At 32.3% G+C, this 23,891-nt stretch overlaps 1 protein-coding gene across 2 annotated transcripts in view; it reads right to left on the bottom strand.

The window, feature by feature from the left end:
• Window positions 1-6,569, bottom strand: part of LOC130892492 (transcription factor Sox-19a) — a 76,926-nt gene extending 70,357 nt beyond the window's left edge. Inside the window, exon 1 of one of the 2 annotated variants that reach the window (XM_057797936.1) lies at window positions 6,347-6,569. In XM_057797936.1, the coding sequence (XP_057653919.1) occupies window positions 6,347-6,357 (11 nt within the window). In that variant the 5' untranslated portion in view covers window positions 6,358-6,569. The remainder of the gene's footprint in view (window positions 1-6,346) is intronic. The other variant, XM_057797943.1, reaches the window with a different exon arrangement.
• Window positions 6,570-23,891: the final 17,322 nt, after the last annotated feature.

Genomic DNA, 23,891 nt, shown 5'->3' with positions numbered 1-23,891 from the left:
ATATATGCCAATTAGACCTTCATCAATATTATTCTACAACGCAACTTGATTGTTGTTATAAGAAAACTGATCTACATGAGATTACGTTCAAATGAGAATAAATGCACAATGAAATGATTTTTTCTCAAATTCAAATTATGGTGTAAGACACGTACTCAATAGATGTCAAATCAATATTTTTTTTCGAATAATCTTCTGTGTTCATACTATATCTTTATCAACAAATAAAATTCAATAGTTGTATTCAATTTGGTGATAATGAATGTTCTATTTACTTAATAAAGGAATAAACGAAATATTTCCAGAATCTACTTGCCAATGGTAGGGATTCACTCAATTAACTGCAATAATTCAAATCCAAAGGATGAACTCAACGCCCGCTGACAGATAAATTAATAGAAAATTAAGTTTATAATAATCTACAAATGATTTCTCCTATCCAAAGCAATTCTGACGGTACCGGGTCAACAAGAATATTTGTAAAGGGGATAAACAACCCCTACAGGACGTCGACAGGACGAAGTCCGACCAGCTAAGTAATCAACTTCCTGCCGTTGTCGGTATTGTTGTCCGCTATTTTTGGGGTATTGTGATACGAGCTTGAAAATATGCCACTCGAGATCTCCAGATTGTCTGAGGAGTTATTAACGGCCTTTCGGCAATCGGACCTGTTGACTACCGATAGGAATAAGATACAATGGAGATTTAATACATATAAGAACCAATTTGCTAACAAACGCCGTACAAACTAGATTTATGGAATATATATTAAGGAGCAAAATAGCTCTGGCAAACAAGAATAATTATAAGAGATGGTAACCCCTCGGGATCCCCTTATTGAAAAATATTTCTTGTCATGTTATCCTGACGAGGTCCATACTAGGATCACATTAGCTTGACCCGTTTGAAAATAAATTAATTTTTCCTTGAGCTTTCCTGATCATGTTCATACAAGGAATCTCTAAGATTTATCTCTTATAATTAAAGTTTGGATTAGTCAATTCGTCCCGAATATTTCTATGATCCAATAACTCATTTTAAACCATTTATTTTCAACCTCCTACGCGTTTCAATTTTACTTTTACAAATTGCTTATTCATTTGGCTGTTGAATTTGATATCAAACTCCAAGAGAGTTCGTCAGGAATATAGAGAGAAGTTGATATCAATCTAAATCAGATCTAAATCTTTGCGTGAATAGAAATTTCTGAATATAGTCAACATCATAATATATAATATATCACTTCTATTATTTCATCATTGTTGATACTGGAAGCATTCGGATCTAACGAACGTTCTTTCTCATTGGTTTACATCCAGTTATATGCCATTACGACTGTCAAAAGTTATCGTTGCTAATTTATTTATTTGAAAGTGTTTTGTTAGAAACGCATTGTATTCGCAAGTTTTTTCTATGAAATAGTAGAAAATCACGTTCATTTTGTACAAAAAAATGTACATTTTACATTTATTCATGTTATGCAAATATATCGGAAAAGTGAAAATTAATCTGAAGAAACATTGAAATTAAGAAAACATTAAAGTTTAGTGATTAAAAAATTTGCAGTTGTTTTAATTCTTCTTAAAGTGATGGTAGATACAAGTAAAGAAAATTTGTCCTCAGCATTGAAATTTCATTTATTACAGTATAAATTATTGACTTTACAACAAATTGAAAATTTATAGGAAAATAAAAAAAATAATTCAAGTGATCAAGAAAGGGTTTGTCAAAAGAAGTAATGCAATAACAAAATTACTGTTTTATGATTTTGAGAATTATATATAATTTTTAATTTTGGTAGAAAAAACAGTGTTTATGATTTGGTTTATCTAAAAATGTTACCTAAGTGGTGTTTATTGCTTTTATTAAAACGTTTCTGGTAATATGAACAAAATTTATGGTAGATATAAGTTTCTATGATTTTTGCTTGTGTGAACCAGCAATATGTTCCATAATCGTGATTAGAGCAGTCAAGGTACTCCTGATGAGCACCATGTGAAGTAATCCTGATCAGAACCATATAAGGTAATCTTAATAAGGGCAATATAAGGATCAGGTAGGTCATTATGATGAGGAGGGAATTCTAATCTGGGTAGTGTTTCCCTAAAATTAATTTCCTTCTTTTATTCACGTCTAAAATTCTACGAGATCTTTTGATTAATTTTACAAATTTCTTCCTAGTATTTTAGAATAATACGCGGGTCAGGACCTCAATACTGATCTACGTTACATAGATGCGGAATTACCTGATAAGGTCCTTATCGGGTCCTCACAAAAAATTCTAGTCTGGAAACTACTTACCCACTTACATATTGAAGACAAATTTATTTTTAAACAAAATTTTTAAAATTACTACTAAAAATGATGATAATAATTGGAATTCTTGTCTAGCACTAGTTTTGTACTAGGTAATAAATGATAATCATTATTTGCGATAAGTTTGTGGCACAAATATTGAAAATCTATTCGTTTTGCAAAATAATTTTTCAAATACAAACTATTTCAAGTGGTTGTATTTCAATTTCAATCAATTTTGTTGTAACAACAACATTTAGAAGCTGGCGTATAATAATGCTACGTTTTTAGATAAGGAAGCAAATAAAGATCCTGTAAAAACTGACTTTCATAACTGACAATGATCTTAGTCGGAAAGTGGGACTATTTTTTTCTCCAGGACCTGTATGAGCCGTTCAATATGCTCGTAAGAATTTTTCGAATTGTGGGGTCACTGTACGCTGAGTTTAGTCGGGTTATTCAATTAGTATAAGTCACAGTCCCATTTCGAAAGTTCATTCCAATTGGATTAAGATTTCTACAAATATATCTATACCTACGGTGCTAAAAATTTTTCCAAATTTATGTAAAACATGTATGTATGAGTGACATAGAAAAGTGATGAAGAAATACCCCATTGGCCACCATCGGTTTCAACTGACACTTTTGTTAACCCATAGAAAATAGTCTCTGGAAATTGACAGTGAGATTCATTGGAAGCAATTACATCAGATGAAACTTTTTGAATTTTAATCAGTGTCGAAAGATCTTAATTATGTTTACTGGAGTCATTTCCGATTCTAATTCATAATCCAACTTGTCCAAGTTGAAAAATACGTTGGTTTTCTTGTTACTTTATTTTGGAGCACTTCGAATTCTTGCTAAAAGGTGAGAAAGTTATGAGCAAAATATTATCTTAGAGTTAATTTCAGGGCCGGATTAAGCTAGGGGCTTGGGAGGGCTATAGCCCCGGGCCCCAGGTCCAAGAGGGCCCCATCATTTGGAAATCATTCTGTATTTTTTCATGTGTTGATACCACAAATCTAACGTATTGATATTATTTTGTGAATTTTTTCGGGTTTTCGAATTCCTTAAGGAAGCCACGTCATTATTTTAGCCCCGGGCCTTATAAATCTTATAATCCGGCCCTGGTTAATTTATAAGATCATATTTTCGGGTTTAGATACACAATTTCACAATGCTATATTATGAACGGCTTTCCAGCTAAATACGATGATAATATCAATCTGTTCAGTTTCCACAACTACCATCATCACTCTACGGTAAACGTGTTTAGAAATATATGTACACTATTTTGAATTGTCTCTATCGAATTAAATTTCCGGCAAATTTTGGCACTATAGTACATGATTAAATTTGTAATAGGATCACTTAGTTTCCAATCTATTTCAAAGGTATACTTACAAAATGTAGATTTTTCACTTTGAGCGTAAGCTCTTTATGAAAATATTTTGAGTGAAACTACTTCCATTCATTCTTTTTATTTCAAGTAGTCCTGAACAAAATGACAGCACCATATTTGTATTAATTTATAATATTCATTTATCAATAATCACTAGTACTTCCTTGGTTAATAATGACAGTTGTCATTTCATAATGTCATATCCCGTATTTGACATTTGTAGTAAACGTTATTCCAGACCACAAGTTTCAAAAAAATTCAAAAATTGGTGTCTGCAGCATGGTGTGTGTAACAAGTGAAATTTGAGTTCGCCAAAAAATTTTGTCGCCGGACTCCTTTAAAAGACTGATATTCAAAGCGACATATTGCTAATAGTTTCTATTGCAGAATGGGAAGATCGTATAAAGAAACGAAATTGTACAATCTAAGATCGGGGTAAAGTGAAAAAGTTACGAATTAAATCGCTAATCATTTTCCAATCAATAGCAATGTGCTAAGAACGGTTAGAAGACATTTGCATGTAGCAGGATTGAGCAACAGAAGACCGGCCAAGATTTGTAAAACGTTCTATTCTTGAATGAAACCAAACTTGGCCTTCGAGCTGGCGAAAGCGGGAGAAAATATTTACATGCGATATCTTACCTTAAATGCCTTTTTGTGGTGGCTCTAAAATGTTCTGGGAAGGAATTGATGCCTCTACAGAGTTAATCAAGTTTATCCCTATGTGTTTATAGATGTTACTGGCCACCTCAACGCTGTCAATATATCTTTAAAAAAGTGGGCGAATAACAGTCCAGGCATGAATCTGTGGGACTAACACAAGTAAAGGATCAGATCAGATCAGCAACTTTTGATGGCCGTCATTTAGGAGAGGAATAAAAATTCGCAAACTTTTGTTAGCTAATCATGTTTCTTTTTTTTCAGTTGTGTTTAATATTGTCAATATTTAGGTTTAATATGAAGTAATGTGTAGTGTCCAGGAGTATAATTTGAGGAGATCATTGTTTCTAAATGAGAGAAATGTAGCCTTGAATCATATCTAATCGCTCATAATGTTTTTTTCTGAAAGTTACAGTGTGACAGCAACAGGACTATCTAAAAATTTTTTCTAGTTATCTATAATAGATAAGAGATGGAATATGTGAGAAAAACATTATTTCAGATATTTGAAGCTTATATAACGGCAAACCGTCAATTTTTATTATTCTGGATACAGAATCTGGTTGATAAATTGATTGTTAATGATTTCAATGGGTGAGTATTATTTAACCACGAAGGTATACCTGAAGAATAGAAGTAAAATAGAGATTTGGACGGGAGAAATGTTTCAATCCAAAAAGTCTTGGAAACACATTAGAAGTTCACAAAGAAAAATCCAGTAAAGATAAATGGCCTCATCTTCGAAGTGGAATACCTCTAAATACTTAGGAACATCGATAAGCCACAAAAATGATACATAGAATGAGACAAGTCAAATAACTCGTGCACGATTTAGGGCATGTAATAAGTACAAAATTATAAAGCAGAGCAATGAATCAGTGAATGTTGGCACTAATGAGTATAAAGGACTTATGAGATTAAGAATATATCGGAAAATGAGGATGTAGATGAAGGCAAAAAGAATAAAATGGTACGAGCAAACTAGAAGGATGGGAAAACGGAAAGGCACAAGGAAAATCACAGAATGGAGACCGAGCGAGAAAGAATTGGCAGGTAAACAAAAAAATAGATGGAAAGATCAGATTGTACAAGATATGCAAAATCTAGGTGTACTTGACTGGAACAAACAGATGCAGAACAGAAAGAAATGGAGAACAATAGTCAAGTAGTTATAAAATGTGGGCTAACTAACTACTAACTAACCATCATTAGAATTTACAGAACAGATAAGCACATTTGGAGTAAGTACTTCATTATTTACAACTGGTCCTGTTTCATAATTTCCAGAAGTAAATAATGGACATTCTCAGAGTTTTATCATGAGCGATAATCCGTATCGTCCATATCAAAAACATTGTACGTGTAAAAGTAATAAAATGTAGAAATTGGCAATACAAGTGCAAAAAATCAAACAGGTAAAAAGTTAGTACCTACATAGTAAAAAACTAATAGGTATATTTAAAAATATATTCATTCCGATTAATATACAGAAGTTTAGAATGGATCACACAGAAACCCGAATAACGATATTTATGAAAATTAATTTAAATTTAAGTTGGTTTGTTGTATCTCTTCTCCATCGGGGTATTATAAATATTTCATAACGTACAGACTGCTCTGTTAATTGCACGTATTATCATTTACTAACCTAGAATTCAATCTGTATAATAATAAAAAGTTAAAATGGAATATTTACGTTTTTGTTAGGTGAACGAACATTAGATTCAATTAATTATGGCAAATATGAATCGAACTAATAGATTTACAATACTTTTAAATGATTCGTATTATAAATACACGTGAATGAATATATTAATAACATATTCAACATTAATCAAGCTTTGTTGATCTACTCATTGTAAATTTGCATAAAAAAGTGGAAACCACGCCACATATGACAAGTCAATAAACATCGAACAGAACGTGTTAATTAGCATAGTATAGAAAAGGACACCAAGATTTACGGTTTGTTTACAAATGGAGACTCACATATACCTCATAAAATGGCCATTGCTGGCCTGTCGCTGTAGCTCCAGATCAATCTTGTGGCTGTTCGAAAGTTCCTCTCACAAAACAACAATGAACACAATCACTAGCACTAATTGTTGTTTATTGGATTAAAGTCCATTCACTTATTAATCTATACGTGTAAGTCTTAACAAGTCGCGAGACTCTATGCAGCTTTGCAAGCCAGTAAAGGTAAGATTGCACTGAGCGTGCGCCATTGGCATCTGATTGTCGTAACCAATCGAGTAAAAGGGAGTGGCATGTAGCTTTATCTCTTCATGTTATGCTTGAAAAACAGATTAGACTCCGCCTCTCTATTGTTATGCTGATTTTTTGTCTCCTAGTCCTTTATACAGGTGTTTCTGAATTGTGTGGCACATACAGTTTTTTTATTTCTTACTAAAAAGAGTATGGGAGGAAACGAGGCTCTTCTTTTGCATCAATAGGTGTCTGTTCCAAAATTTTGATTCAAGTTAAAAAAAAGTGTGACAGTTTATCGAGTGTATTGTAATATTTAATTGGATACTGGGAGTATCTTATTAACGTGTGAATGCATCAGACACAACATGTTATAGGTAGAATGATACGAGAGAAATGAATATATAAATCATCAGTTGAACTACATAATGCTACCCTCTAGATAATAGGTATGAAATGAGTGCAGTTCGATATTTGTCTCTACTAGGCATACACTGAGAAAACGTTACTAATTTAAAATATACCTAAAGAGACACTAAGTCCTCGTAGTAGCCACAACCATCAAAAATAAATATTCATATAATGTAGTGCAATTATTTTGTCATTAGTTACTGTTGATAAATACAATAAATAAGTTAAATAAGCAGAGAGTATTTAGAATTTATAAATTCCAAGTCGAAACACTTTTTTTTTCAAATAACTGGAGTGCCAAATATCAAATTACTATTCATTAACGAATATAACATAATAAAATGGAACAAAGGTGTGACAAACTGATCAAATGATTGAATGTACCACTTTGGTCTGCTCTCCCCGAAAAACAATTCCAATTATCTAGAGAGTTTCATGGCCATTCAATAGGACTCTTTCTACTTATCTATTTCTTTGGAAATGTGGCATCGAGATACCCACGAAAGAAGATGCAGCAGCCAGACACTACCGGTGAAATGTTTTTGCACCCTCTTCCCATAATCCATTCATTACATTTCAAAATAATACACTTTTACAAATTTCTCCTTCATATTGTCAAGTGAAGGTCAAAACGGTGCAAGTACTTGCAAGTACCGGCAATTTTGTTCATTATACTTTAAATGTGAATGATTTCTTTTGTGTTTTTGATAGTAGTTTAGTCCCAGTTAGCTTTGTGAGAAGAAGGAACGTGCTGTGATTCATACTTTTTGGAACAAGACATCTTTTTATGAGATCGTTCACGAATCGTTTGCGTTCTCCCAAATTCAGACTTGTAACTTTTAAAAAGCATTCATCGCAAGTCTTCATAGTCTAGGCGAAAGTTATGTTATCATTGCTACCGAATCAAAAATACCTCGTCGACGTACCGTGGACCAAAACGTTCAGGGCGGCCTCGAAAATCCACAACCGTTATAAATGTATTGACCAGTAAACGTGATCGACGACTCACGTGCCCAGATATAGCAGTTCACATCAATGAGTCTAGAGATCTGCCTTTGAGTACCTTTACAGAGAAAAGGTGATTGATGAAAATACCTCTTTTAAGACGTCAATGTAGAATTAAGAGGTTGCAGTTGCAGAACAGAATGCTGTTCGTCTCTAGTTAATCCATAGTTGTTTCACAAAATTTCAGTTTTCTAACAAGATCATCTTCGAGTAATTTCTAGAGGGTTGTAAATGTGTGTGGATGAAATGAGAGATGATTATGAGAGCAATTGCTTGCTACATATTTCCATTATAAAATAGATCTTTACAGCAAGTAATATTTGGAACCAAAAATAATTTCCAATATTGTGGAAAAAATGATTAAGCAAAATACAACTTCTGTATAATGAGACAAATTAAATAATAATGTGAATAAATGCATTGATAAATATCATCGAAGGACCCTTCTGATAGAAGAGTAGAAATTAGTCTAGTCCATTCTACCTGTAGTGTAGGTGATAAAACTCTAATTTACTCTGAAATGATCAATTCTCTCAAATGGGTGATTCCGTTCTAACTGTGATATTCAATGTCCTGTATTGTTTTTTTGTACTAGTCATTAATTAATAATCAATTAATAAAAATTTTGTGTTAATTGAATAATTCTTAAGATATTTAAACATTATTTTTATACAATATAACTTGCCACTTAAAGAAAACTTATACTACATCACTTGAATGTCAGTACCGTGTCATGTCCATTCCTAGAATTTACCGATAAATTATTAATTTTTTTTGTCGTAACAAATGATTTAAACTAATTACCTTATAAATTCTAATGTTTATGATCAAACTGAGGAAAATTGATGCACTTGTTGTTTAATATCTTAAGTTACCATGTCAGTACCGTGGATAAATGAGTCAGTACCGTGGAACTCAAAATCCGACATTTGTGTCTTGCTCGTGATACTTTGAAGTTGTAGTAAATTCCTCTTAGAGTTTTATTTTTACAGTAAAATAGATGAATAATATGCATAAAAAAGTTAGAAAAGTTAAATTTTAAAATCTTGAAATTTTGAATACAAAAAATCACAGTTAGAACGGAATCACCCAAATATACATTTCCTAATAAGTAATTGCTGGAGATATTCATCAAATTATGTACCTTCCAGATTTCGTTGTTATTTGATCGTGTCGCTTATGACGTATCCCATTTATGTTTTGTCAATTTAAATCCCATTAAATTTTATTAAGGTAAGAAAGTCCTCATAACAACAGATAGTTTACGTTTTTACATTGTCACACCACAATAATAATAAATCAGAATTTAATAGAACATCGTATTATTCATATCTTTTATTAAGAATGTATGCAAATCCGACAATTTAACAAGAACATAATGGCAGAACAACAAAAAAGATTCAAATAATAAAAGTGCAATAATCTAGCAGAGTACCCTTGGAAGGAGAGGGTGAATTATTATTATTGGCACGGACGAGAATATTTAATAATTACCCCATAATATCTATTGTGATGTTAATTCAATTGACAGTGGTATAAAATCATATAATGGTAATCGCGAAGCCACGCTTTGGATTCTTTAGTAGAGTGTGATGTGTTGCATATGGCAATATATGTGTACTTTTTAAAAGCATTATTTTGTTTACACAGTGGCGCGCGAAAAGACAATAAAATCAACAAAAATAATAAGAAATTAGTTGCTTTTGGTAAAATTTCGAGATTCAAATATAGATTCACTCGTAATGGTTGATAATTATGTCGGTATTAAATAATTTAAAATGTAAACTAATAAAAATTTACTCAAACTATCTCCGGTTGGTCAGTGTTTTTGGAATTCTGCCGTCGGGGCCGTGCACATATTAACTGAAAAAAAAAAAAGAAAATTTAATTATTTATTCTCTCTTATTTGAGTGTGTATTGTAGATATTAAGCACAACGTAAAAACTAAAATATCAAAACCGATTAAGTATCAATCAAACAGTTTGGAATTAAAATATAGATAAAATAAAAAAATTTGATTGGCAAATGCAACCAATATTAGAATTATTATTAGAATATACACAAGTTCATCATATTTTGAATTGAAAGAATATTTTTGCACAAATCAATTTTTATTGTCTCATTCACATTTTAAATTACACCAAATCTGCAATTATTAAGTGCCTAATTTGGAGACCAGTTAGTTAATTCACCAATATCAGCAAAAAGATATACTAGATAAACAATTAAAAAATTTGTTGCTTCATTAGGAAGATGAATAATTGCGTTAAATGAAACTATTCAGGAAATAAAGACTTACCATGACTTTATTTATGGATTAAATCATTAAGTTACGATACAGGGCTTGTAAGTGTTTATAAACACAACAAACAAAACAGCTAGAAACACAGAAAAAAACTAAATATAAAGAGAACAAACTGTAGTATAATTGGAACTTAACGTCAGAAATAATGACAGTGACAACTGACTGATTGATGAATTTTGGATTAAACGCTGTCAAATTATATTATCAAATAATTATTTTGGAGATATATTCAAATCATTGCTATCAAGGTAGGTAATATCTCAAACTCGCAAACATGAACATACTACAAGGGTAATTCAAATATATATGGGAATTTTTGAATAAACTCAGGAACAATTAGTGTCGTAAAAGTGGCTACACTGGATGTTATACTGGTCTGTTACGATGCATAGTCGGGACGGCGTAACCTCGTTTTCTAGTGTACTTATAGCAATAAACGAGGAAGATGTACCAGTGTCTGTTGACGTTGTATGAATGGTGTTCTGCTTTCCGAAAAGGCCAAATTACCACATGCGTGGCGCCCCAGAATACCGACTCGATACGGCTGAAGAATTGGGCATATCAACTAAATCGGTGTCAAGAATTCTGATTTTTTAGTAGCAATTCACACGCGGGGAAGAAGAAAATATATTGCACCGAATAATCATCACAGACGAGACTTGGCTACACCATTATATTGCGGAAAGTGAACTCGCAGCTATGGAGTGGAGGAAGAAAGACAAAGACGCGCCAGCTAAAGCGAAAGTGACACTGTCGGCCGAGAAGGTATTATGTACCGATTTTTCACCAGGTGAATACCATTTATTTGGTCCATTGGAAGGGGCACTTCGCGGACTGCGAGTCAAAAGCAATGCGGAGGTAAAATCCTTAGAGCGCGAATGATTCCGAGAGATTTTCACGGCATCCGAAAGCTTGTATGTGACGGAGACCATCTAGAAAAACAGTGAACAATTTCAGCTCTGTAACTGCATAATAAAAATTGTGACCACCCTCTTATGAATAACATCATGGAATGTAGAAAAGAATTGTTCAAAGAAGCAAAGATCTCATACTTATATTTTGGCGTTAAAGAAAATATTTTTTATTATTCAATTCAACTCTCAAGTCATATATAAATAAATTCTTTCAAGATGTGGCATGCTGAGATAAATATAATACTGTTAAGAGTAGTACGTGAGATTATTGTATTCTTAATCATCTCTCTAATTTCTTTTTTAGTTTCGTTTCATTAATTTTGTCATTTGAATGAATTTATTAAAATAACAACACAAAGAATTGCGAGATTTTTTTCTTTTATTTCAACCGCTGCACTAGTTGCGTCCTCCTAAACTAGTTGCATCAGGGTTGATCATTTTCTTATCTACAGACTAAGTGCACATTATTAAAAATTACACCTACCTCTAAATTTAATTCGATTGGGTTAGATTTGGTGTTACGATTGGTAATAAGTATTTTACTATTTTACGGAAGCTCTAGGTAAAAAAAAAATGGTTAAACCGAATTCAATATTTAGATATCGATAATCCTGGGAAGTGTACGAGGATATATTGAAAAATTCTTAGCCTACTATAGAACCAAATAAAATTTCAATGTCAAAATATTTTATTACTCAACATATTCTCCTCTTAATTGGAAACATTGATTACAGCGAATCTTCTATGTCTCTACACTTTTCAAAAAAAATGTTTCTGCTTGCTCTGCAAACCCGACCTCCACAGCTTTTATTACCTCTTCGTTGGAAGAAAATTTACGACTTTTTAAACTTTTTTTCAGTTGAGTAAAGAGATGATAGTTGGACGGAGCCAAATCTGGCGAATAAGGAGGGTGTTCTAGTAATTCAAACCCTAAATAACGAATTTTTTGCATGGCAGCAATAGATTTGTGTGCAGGGGCATTGTCCTGCAAAATCAAAACACCTTTGGATAGCTTTCCGCGTCTTTTCTCTTTAATTTTTTCCCTTAGAGTGGTCAGAAATGTCAAATAGTAATCCCCAGTTATTGTTCTACCCTTATCCAAAAAATCAATCATGATTACTCCACGGCAATTCTAAGAAACTGAAGCAAGAACTTTTCCAGCAGATTTTTGGACACGAAACTTCTTGGGTCTTGGAGAATCAGAGTGTCGCCATTCCATCGATTGTTGCTTTGTTTCTGGATCGCAGAAATGAACCCAAGTCTCATCCATAATAACAATTCGGTTTAAGAAGTCTACATCGTTTTCAAATCGAGCACAGATCGAACAAGATGCTTCTACCCTTACACGTTTTTGGTCAACATTCAAACATTTGGGGATCAATTTTTCTCAAGTCCAAATTGACGTGAACTATATGATGAACGCATTCGTATGAAATATTCAGTGCTTCAGATATCCGTTTTAGCCCAATTCGACGGTCTGATAAAATCATGTCATGAACTGCATCGATATTTTCGGGGACTGACACAAGAACTGTTCTTCCCGATCGGACTTCATCTTCAATGGAAAATTTACCTCTTTCGAAGCTTGCAGTCCAATTTTTCACTAGAGAGTACTAAGCATATCTTCGTAAATCTGCTTACCTCTTAACCCTTTTAAAACAGGTACTTGATGATGGCTCGATACTCCAATTTTTCGATTTTCACAATTTCGGTGGATATCTCTTTTCTTTTAATTTACTGCGTAACTCCGGTTTACCTTTTTGGCGTCAAATTTTACAATGACACTTCTAATAAGTTATTGTTCGTTGCTATGGTAACGCAATATTTTGTTTATGCATGGAACTGGTCTAGGCTAACTAGATATCAATACATCCTCGTATTTAGTTTGCAGAAGTATTTAATACCACATTTCTTGGAAGGTCTTCGGGAAACAATTCATATACGACCCTTACAGTAACCCTGACTACGGGACGCAACTCGATGCAACTGATTCAACTGTTCATCAATCTGTTATATTTTCAAATTTCCATCTGGCAATATTTTTTCTATTTCTGGATTTTATAATATTTTCATGATAATTACTTGCTCAAAATTAATTGTTTCCTCAAAAATTACGAGGTGTACGTCTATGTTTCAATGAAAACTTGAAGGAGTAAGTTATTGTGTTCTGTACTAGATGGGAGGATTAAATGGCGCGTTATTAATGTACACGTGTCGTTAATATATTTTACAAATTTAGTTTTTGTATCCGTTTCTAGTTACAACAGTTTGTATCGAGGGATTGAAAGGGTATTGCCTCCATCATTTGAGATTTATTCCTGCTTTCCCGAAGTGTTAATTTTTCTCACGTAGCTCTAACTGAAATTTCTGAATTTCAGCATGTTTTAAATAACATGTAGATTTCTTCAGTTGAAGGCGTCGCTTTTCAATAGGTCATATAGAATAACATCCCAAAAACTTATTTTACTTTGGTAGAAAAAAATAATTTGTGTTGCCTTACCCAGTGGCTGAATTGTCCTATTCAAAAAACCAGCGCTATATTATCGAACTGCATGTCTTATCGAAAATTCCTGGTTTTTCAAAAGAGCGAAAAAAATTTTTCTCATATTTATTCAAAGCTTGCTTAATCTTCAACGCATGGTTTCATGTATCCTAAATTGAACTCTGGACAAATGTGTGCTTAAGCATATTCTGTACGTTCTTCATAATTATTTTGGATTCAAAATGAAATTTGTTGATCGTAAAAACCTATACATATATCAAAGCGTATCTGAACTTTTCTCTAGGATATCCATTTGATGCACGAATACAAATTTTCGATATTTTATTGGTCTTTTAAAACCATAAACTGTACAGGTTTGGAGAAGCCAAAAGCCCTGTCTATTATAGATTACCGTAGTCGTATCATAAGATTTTTCTCAATAAGTACCTATTTGCTAATAAAGGTGGAAAATTTAGTTTTATTTCTATTGAAAGAATATCAAAATTATAATATAAGTGAACACCCAAAATATACACGAGAGAAGTATTTTTTAGACATATTTAAAATGTGATTGTTTAGTATTTAACGCTCTGAATAAATCACAATATCTTTATTTGCCTCTGTATATTATGAAAAGGTTTTTGAATGTCAAAAATGTCTATATTCGAATTAATTTATACGGTTATCCAGTTCTTACATCCCGCGCCGTAATTTTTGTAAATAAAGCTTTTGGAATGTATGGATGATGAGAAATTTCGAAGAAACTGTTTGTGCAGTAGTTTGGAAGTAATTTTTTTTATGTGAACTAGCTTTTTGTCTCCGGACAATTCGCATATTTACCGAAATCCTCGGTAATCCTTGTACTTTATATTTATTAGTAGTTATCTTCGTCTTTAAAAAGCGATTTATCCTTCTTTTGCAAATTCATAAAGCAACTTCTACAAAAGGTAAAATTCAACTGGAAGAAGTTTAAAGCTGAATTACCGAGAGGGCATGAGATTTTCAAATCCTCAGATTTGGCGTGCAATTGATCGGTAACCTAGCAACGACAATCAATTGTTCTCCTGCAGGTGCCCAATCAATAGCACCTGGTATACGACACGACACTATGTACAGACGGCGGCGAGTAATAAATAGAGAATTTTGGGGAATCCGAACGAACGTGATTCGGGACAGACAACGTGTCGCCGAATAATTATTTTGTCTGTTACCTGCATTTTAAAACTCTTTTTTGAACAGAGAAGGACTAAAATCAACAATAAATTTCAAGAGCTGAACTATGCCTAATATTTCATTTGAAAATATTGTTATATATTATATAATAAGCAATTTTGAAACTACTCTCGTTACCCATTGGCATTCAATCAAAGGTGTATCAGGTAATCTCTAGAATGACGAATGGCAAGGTAGAATCATGTTTCTGAAATATACAACGTTGATATTAGAAGTAAGAAATACAAGAATTTGGAAGCCGCCCATATTTATTAAATTATGTGAATACGAATTTTCATATATCACAAAATCATCTGTTACCGGCAAACGAAGAACATCGCTGGTGGTTTAGAACCAAAACACAAGCCGCAATGTAATAAATATAGTAAGTATAGAACAATATCCAACTTTTTTTCGAATAAAAAATAGATCCACGCATGTATTCACTAAAAGATATCATGAGCTAATAAGTGAGCAAGATTAGATTTAAAAGCAGCAAATAACGATCCTGTATACTCGAGATCGGCCACTACGAGGTCCGTACCAAAAATTTGTGATTTATTACTAAAAAATTGATGATCTAGGAATTCCCACGATTTTCTATAGGTATCTGGGCGTAATTTTGAACAAACTAATTTCTATCTCAATTGAATGGAGAAATTTTGCAACCTGATATTATAATGCACAAAAATTAGAGAAAGAAGTGTAATTGTCCCTAAAAATATCTATATTTGTAAAAATATTGCGACAAAAACTCTTCACCAACGTCTTTTTTTACTTTTATCAATGAAAGTGAAGTGACTGAATTAGATTTAATCAAAAATATCCTATATATTATACATGTCCAAGAAGTTGTGTGTATTTTGAACAAATTCTCAGTGATGGTTTATAAAACATATATATATATATACAGATATTATATAATAAAGATTATCTATTTTGAAAGTAAATTTCAAAGCTTTATTCTATATTGTAAATTTTATCTAAAGGCATAAGTATGAATCGAGATTGAACAAAGATAAAGATTCTTGTGTACGCATCATCATAATCCTTTTTAACAAACATTGTGTTTTCAATAGCAATCCAGTCTAATATCATTCTCATATATCAAAATCTCTAAAAATCCACTGAGTTGCTTCGGAATTAAAATTGTTTAATACGTGTGAAATCCCATTAGCCAATACGAAAAAGAAAACTTTGAAATTTCGATACAACCAATTACCCGAATCATCGATCACATATTTATTTTCGATAAACCTTCAAAGGACCCTCGAGGTTTTACAGATTACTTTTCTTTTATTTCGGAGATCTGATAAGGATTTGAAAAGATCACGAATCCGATTCTTCCCTCTGTATAAAAAAATGCCACATTGTTGATTTTACATTTCCTGGTTTGAGATGGGACTAGAAAGTGACCCCATGTCTGATTTCAACTGTCGATAGAGGCATCAGCGAGAACAATTGGGACTGTCTTGGGCCTTGTTTTTTATGTTTGGGAAGTAAAAAGATCGGCAAACTCTGTATTATTTGTGTTGTAACGGTTTTATTTTTAATAGGCTACATAATATACAAAATAGTAACAGATTATAGCTGGCGAGCCGTTCTAATTCGGTAAACTATTAATTGTATCAAAAACTATACAGGGGTAACCATATGAAAACGTCGTTATTACAATGCATTGCTTGCCAGAAGCAAGAGATAAATTTTTACCTGCACTGCAGATTGTATTTTTCATGAAAGTACAACTGCAATAGTATTTTCTCCAGCTAAGCTCTTAGAAGATTGGAAAATTGCCTCGTTAACATGCGTTCAACAATATTGGAAAGAATTTGAGAAATGTCGAATATGAATTATTGCTGTTTTACTTCTATCAGAACCGTATGGTCTTGAAAGTACCAAAATGTTAATAAAATCAAATTCCAAATAATGTTTTTCGTGCTTTTGTCAATTTGGAATAATAATAGCTAATAAATAATCGCAGAAGGAAATGGGTCCTCAAATGTGAATTGGATAATCTCCGGGAATTTTTCGCTTTTACTGGTATTTGTAAAGCTGGCATATTTAAAATGTAAGACATATATGGGAATTAGTCTTAGTGTCGAGGATAGGGAAGAGGTATCACAATAAACAGTTCGATAACTCAAACTATATTCACATCAATATACACGAAAATATATGCAACGAAAGATTAAACTACGTCGCGCGAGCCGAATCTCTGGAAACGGCGTATCTTTGCTGAGATCTCGGCGTTCGATATCTGATCGCCTCGCTACCCCGAGACAGAATCAATTTCTCCTCGATTCAAAACATCTCGCCTTGGTTCGTGCAAGTATGGAACAATGAGAAGGAAGAAAGATGCTGATATATATTTGTTTTTCATAAAAAAATTATCAGGTATATCGAAGATGATTAATTTAATCGTATGCTAATAGGACATTGAGAAGGTTATAAAAGAAAGGATACTTGGAATTCCCAAAAAGCGTCAGGTATCGATCAGTCAGGGATGGAAGGATTATTGTTTTATCGAGAAAGTCGTTCGGAGAAATGTGTACTTCTATCAAGTATTTTAAAATGCAAGGGCACATGGCGTGGTGGTTACACATATTATTTTTTTGTTCGTAACAAAGTAGTAAGAAACTAAAATTCAGTTCTTGACCACTTTGTTCAATATAAATTTTTTTAATGCACTGAAACATTCTATTGCATAATTTAGAAAATAGTGATAAACGTTTTTTCACAATAAGCACTGAACACACTATTTACACTATTTCTACACCAAAACTCATAATTAGACTGTCTGATTTCTGTTCTCCATTTGAAATTTGTTTTCTGTATATTTTAACAATCAATTTTCATTTTCTCATTCTAAAATAAATACAAATAATCAAAATCTGTTCGATTAAAATAATATCAGACGATTATTTCTATCAAGCTCAAGTGGTTCCACCTTTTTAACAAGTACATAGACCAAAATATGTCATTGCAATGCGCTAACGTCTCTACGGGGTGTCTTACACTAATGGCTCTGCATACAGGGCGTCACTTGCAACCTCTATTTACATACCCCGATATAATAGGGATTTTTATGAGTGTCAATAAGTGGAACGATTGAATTCATTCTTGTTGGGGAGGATTTAGATGATGTGCTGTTGTCTTCTTACATCTTTGGGTAGTGACTAATGATACGGCATAACCAACAATATCAAAAAGTAATTAATTTTCTTCAGATTATAAAAAATGTAGTAAGTATCAAGGAAAGTGCATGTAATCTAAATTTGGAGCTACTATCTTCTAGTTATGCTGTTTTTTAAATTATCTTCGTGCCTTTTGTCCAAATTTATTGCTAAATCCTTTCGAGTGTGTTCAAAGATAATACGAATTTTTCCATTTATTATCTTTTTGCAACCTTAGGAAATCTACTGGTCTGGAAATTTTTCGTTATTGGAAACAAAAGTTTGTAGTAGCCGTGGTAGCAATGAAAATATGTGAAATTGAAGGAGAAGACAGTTTATAAGCGAACAGTACGGTACATCCTTGCTTTAATCGTTTTAATTGTAAGATACCTGAAGATACTACACAACCAGAGGTAGATGGTCGAGCTATTTGCAGATGTATATAACGGACAGCTGATGCGAAAATATGAAGTTTTATCGGAGAAATACTTGGTGGTATTGAACTACATTCAGTATTAAGATTACTATTTATGCAGATCCATGGTGAAATTCTTGCGTGAGAGAAAATATGTACTCAAAGGAGATGTTGGAAATGTAGTGAGGCAATTTTTTTCATCTAAGCCTAAAGAATGGTTTTTTTTGGTTTGAGCATTTAATGAACATTGGAAACCGACATTATTTTCAAGACACCCTCTATGTTATTACGTCGAAACTAAATTTTTATTAAATAACGATTTTTATGTTATTAATACAACCGTTGGTTAAATAGACACCTGCCCAGTGTTGCTTTGAATAGCTGCTTGCTGATGATGTGTTGGTAAAGAGATTAAGTGTAGTGTACGAAATGGGGTGGTTGTTTTTGTTTGAATAAGCTCGTATGTTCTGTCTTTCTGTTTGTGATTTTGATTACGACGAATAAAGGAAATGCTTATTTGCCGAGTACGAAAACTATACATACACAGACGGGTGGTGATGGAGTTGGGTCTAACTCCCCTCATAATCATAAGAGTTTTATGTGTATTAGGCGGATTGAGAGTAATTAATTATAAATAATTGTGCCCATTCTTACGGAAAATAATGGAAAAAGAGTTCAATATAAAGAAAATTTAGAATATTTAGAAAAAATCAGAAATGATTGACTGTTTTTTGGTTAAATCAGTTAACTAACGTTTGATCCAATCAATTTCTTTAATTCCATCTAATTAAATATTCTTATACAAATTATCCTGAATTTTTTAATTCTAATTAGTTGAAATTTTCAACAATTTTTTGCTATATATTAATGACTACAGATATTTGATCAGATTTGTAGAAAATATTATAGCAATAATCCTTGTGACGCTGGAGCTACTAAATTTGTATTATAACTTCTTCTTATATTTCTTTTCTACCCTGTACACCTAACATGATTTAATGATTGAGAAGTATTTGAGGTTGAATGAAACGGCCTTAAGAACCTTGAAAAAGGTACGGTCAAGTGGCCATCAACCACTACAGACACAGTGGCGACGAAGAAAGAATCCGCTCCCACATGGAACACCTGAGAATGTCCCTGGAAACCCCACTGAGAGGCTAACCGGTAAGAAAATACCTCTGTGTGGCCATGAACTGTCCGAACCGAAAAAACTATAAAACAATCATTGGAAATAAGAATGAATGTGATTAAATGCTACCTTTTGTTTATTATCTTAATTTAACAATATTTTTCTCAGAATACAACTTCGTATTAAAATGAATAGAGTGCATAATAATAAAAAATTACTGTTCAAAAGAGATAAATAGATAAGTTTTATTGTTTCTAGCAGTTCAACTGATTTTATAAAGTTATAGGAATTGTATAGAGGTATTTACAATAGTTAAGCAAGAATTTGTTATGTTCGTTTTGTCCGTCAAATGTTTAATTTTATGATAAACTTTGGCTTGATTTCGTCCTCCAGAGGTAGGCTTACAACCTAGATATAATCTACAGATTTTTCTCAATACAGCAATTGTTATAAATTATTTCTCACGGCTCTTCTATAGGGAATCTCATATATGGCGGATTCATATCTGTAAATCACGCTCATTTTAAGTGGTCAAATAAGATCGAAGAAGTTACCATTCTTAAATTTTTGAAGGAACGAAAAGAAAAAAAAACTATTCATATAGACAACTTATTAGATAAATTTTTAAGAGGTATTAAGAGAGAAGAATAGTTGCCAAATTAAAATAGACAAATACCGGGGAACTACGTGAATTAACTTTTAATAAAATATCTTGTGATAGCCTAGTATATTGTTTTCACAAAAATGGAATAATTGATATTGACAGTGCAATATTTGGTTCAGTTCTTCGAGGAAGTCATAGTGAAATCCATTGAAAAACCAGTAAAAAGATGCGTTATTTGTGTGTTTAAGTTTATATTATTTCAATACAATACCTTTTCAAAATGTTCATAAACTCTGTTCGCAGAAGTTCTTAAAAAAAATTGTATACTGAGATATGGTCACTTTTAATAAAAGGCTTGAAGCCTGTGAAAATAAATTTCCGTTTCAATGATTCAAAACGTATCTGCTAATCATTATGGCGTATACCCCTAAATACACACACCCAAAATACTAGTATTTAATAAAAATTTATAGACTTTTTTGTCTCATCCCTCTTTCAGAAACTGTTTTCACTTCCTTTTATGCTCCAGAAAAATGCCGTTCTACCTGCTTCGTACGTTTCTAGTTCATTCTTAACCCCCAAAAAAATACAAATAATTCACACACTGATTATTTTCAAAAGAATACATTAATCCAGAACGTCACAATCGAGTAGTTGTCAAAAATAAAAGTCAGGACGGACGCAAAAAACAGCACAGCTTGTCATTCCGATGTCATGCTGTGAAATATTTGTTCAAAGCCACCTAAGATCACCCCGTTCTTGGCGATATCTAAGCCACCTCTAAGTTAACCCCGCTTCTGATACGTACAGTAACGGAATAGCTATTTCGTCTACAATTATAAAATCATTAGTTTTCAAAGCTTTTTCTCATAACTAATTTAAAAGTGTATATGATAGAGCACTGTTATTTGGATATTATTCATAAATTACATTATTAACTCCATTCAGCTTTTTGTTTGTTTATTTGTGTATGAATTCGCAGTTTCACGAAAAAAGTTAGATTCAAATTTGATCACGAGGTAATTGAAGACCTCAAATCCTTTCGACACTTGAAGCACTTATTTAAAATGGATGTATTTTTGGTTCTTGCTATTATATTTTAGTTAAAAAAGCTCGCTTAATCTACAAATATCAATTTAAATAAGCATTTCCACGTAAAAAGGAATATTTTTTGTATACATATTTATTATTTATGCTTGATATTGAGCTTTTCACACTTTATATATATCTTATGTTTAGAAATAACTTTTCCCGCAATTTAATCAATTTTCTCTTGACTACAGAGAAAATATTTCACATTAAACAAAAATAGCATTCAATCAAGCTTTTTCATACCAAAAATGCCATGTCAGTTTTTGTTGAATATTATCAGGTCGTTATTAAATTTGAAATGTGTTTCTAGTAAACAAAAATCTCCATTGCTTGCACAACTAACATTGAAGGTATTGATCCGATCAAGGCATTTTGGCTAAATGCTTCAACAGGCGTTAATAACGCAGCATACTGATAATTTTCATATAGAATGCGTAATTAAGTTGTATGTTATTGCATACTTATTTATAATGTTTTAGTTTAGATGGACGATTATTTCCTTGAATAGTAATTCTGTTCATACTATGACTATAATTATTCTGTTAATAATACAAAATCATCAATCATTTTTTGGACAAAGAGAACGGGGTATTCTACTTATTTAACTAACACACTGAAAAAAAAATATTCATTTTCATGTGGTATTTTTATATAACAATTTAGGAAGTGAAAGGTTGCTCCAATAATTTGTCAATCTCATGTGGTAGTTGCAACGGTACCAACCTACTAAAACAACAATTTTTGTAAGAATTCCGTTATGATGCTGTAAGAGCGTCACTGTTATTGGTTAGGAATTCTTAAAATCTTTTAAATCATCTTTTTGAACTATTATGTTGAAAATATTCTAACCGTTTGAACTACAACTGAAATTATTCTTAATTCAACAAACAATAACTTCTCGGTATCGAGATATTAAGAAATTTGAGAATAGTATTCTGACAGGATACAGGAAACCTATTTTTAGAGTGATCAAAAAATGCATGAAACGCGTAAGATAAATATTTGAATCCGTTTTGGGTAATCCCATTTTATCTTAAGCAATATCTTGTTGTGTAATAATTTCATCAACCGGTATAAATATGTAAAGCGTAATTCTTCTTTTTCATTTACTATTTGCTTTTCAATATATTTTTCTTGTGCATAAAGCTTCAATAGAAGTGGACTGAAATGAACATAGAAATTATTAATATAAAATAATTTTTGAAAATGTTACTTTTTGTTATACGTCCCTGTATTTTAGCTACTGGACCTGTAGGGAGCTGAGAAATTTTCATTCGTTTCGATTGAGAGGAAATAAAGGGGATGAACCTTTGCCCGATAATTTTGCCATTGTGTCTCCTCAGGTAAATGGGAAATCTCCCTTTAGGGTTACTTAGGAGGCACTTTTTTGGTTTTATTTTGTAATTAAACAATATTCAGTTCTTCAAATGAATGAAAAAAATAAAGTTTTATAGTGTTCACTATGATTGATGATGCAATTTATTACAGGGTCATTATACTTGAGTATGGCTTATTGTATTTGGAAGGGTGTACATTTTTGGCAACAAAAAATAAACCGCACTTAAAATAAATAATAGGAAAATTGAGATATTTGTTATTAAAATTATTACGAAGCAGATTTTTTTCCTAAATAAATATTTTTCGGAACTTTTTTCATCTGTAAATAAACAAGCTTCAATGACAAACAATAATCTGGTAGATAAGTGTTATCTATAACTTGCAGGGTTTCCCATGCCTAATCGCTGTCTAAAAATTGCATTCAACATTCTCCTGATAACATTTATATAGTTTTGTACTGGAAAATTATGTAGATGTACAAAAATGTTCACACGATAGATAACATCGCATTCGCTAAAGTTAAACATCTGTAGTGATACTCTTGTGAATACTTCTAGCACGATTTGATGCATTGTTAATAATATTTGGTAATTAACAGTTAGGGAAATATGTATTTTTATACATTACGTATATACTTGTTTGCATTTGGTTTGTGATAAGTTGAGATAAAGTAAGCCACAAATAATTAATAGAAGCCCTGGACCAAAAAAAACTCAACACAAGAGACATACAAATAATAACCAAACTGTACCTGAATCAAACTGCACCTTTTCGCATGCTGTACAAACCGACGCATGCAGTGAAAATCAAGCGAGGAGCCAGAAAGGGGTGTGTTCTTTTTCCACTCCTTTTCAACGACTACTCAGATGAAATGTTCACCAAAGTCCTCGAAATTGATGCGGGCAGAATATGAGCACTCGACTGAACATTCTGTACTACGCAGCTAACACGGTACTTCTTCCTGAAAACACAATAGGATCATGAGAATATCATGGACAGATCATGTGCCCAATGTGCCCAGAGGTCCTTCATGAAGTGAGAAGAAGGATCCTTTAATATCTTGACCACATAATAAGATGTCAAAATATGATATCCACATAATTCAAGAAAATATTTTGGGAAATAGAATCTGTTAGATAGTTAGATATACTGGCTTCGGAACCTGCAAAAATGGTTAAACGTCACATTATTTGACCTTTTTAGGATCGCAGCTTCCAAAGACAAAATAGCTCTGAGGGCCTAAAGAAGA

This window comes from Diorhabda carinulata, chromosome 1 (assembly GCF_026250575.1).
Source record: "Diorhabda carinulata isolate Delta chromosome 1, icDioCari1.1, whole genome shotgun sequence".
Classification (NCBI taxonomy): domain Eukaryota; kingdom Metazoa; phylum Arthropoda; class Insecta; order Coleoptera; family Chrysomelidae; genus Diorhabda; species Diorhabda carinulata.
The sequence above is the reverse complement of the archived record's forward strand: the minus strand, read 5'-3'. Positions and strand labels throughout refer to the sequence as shown.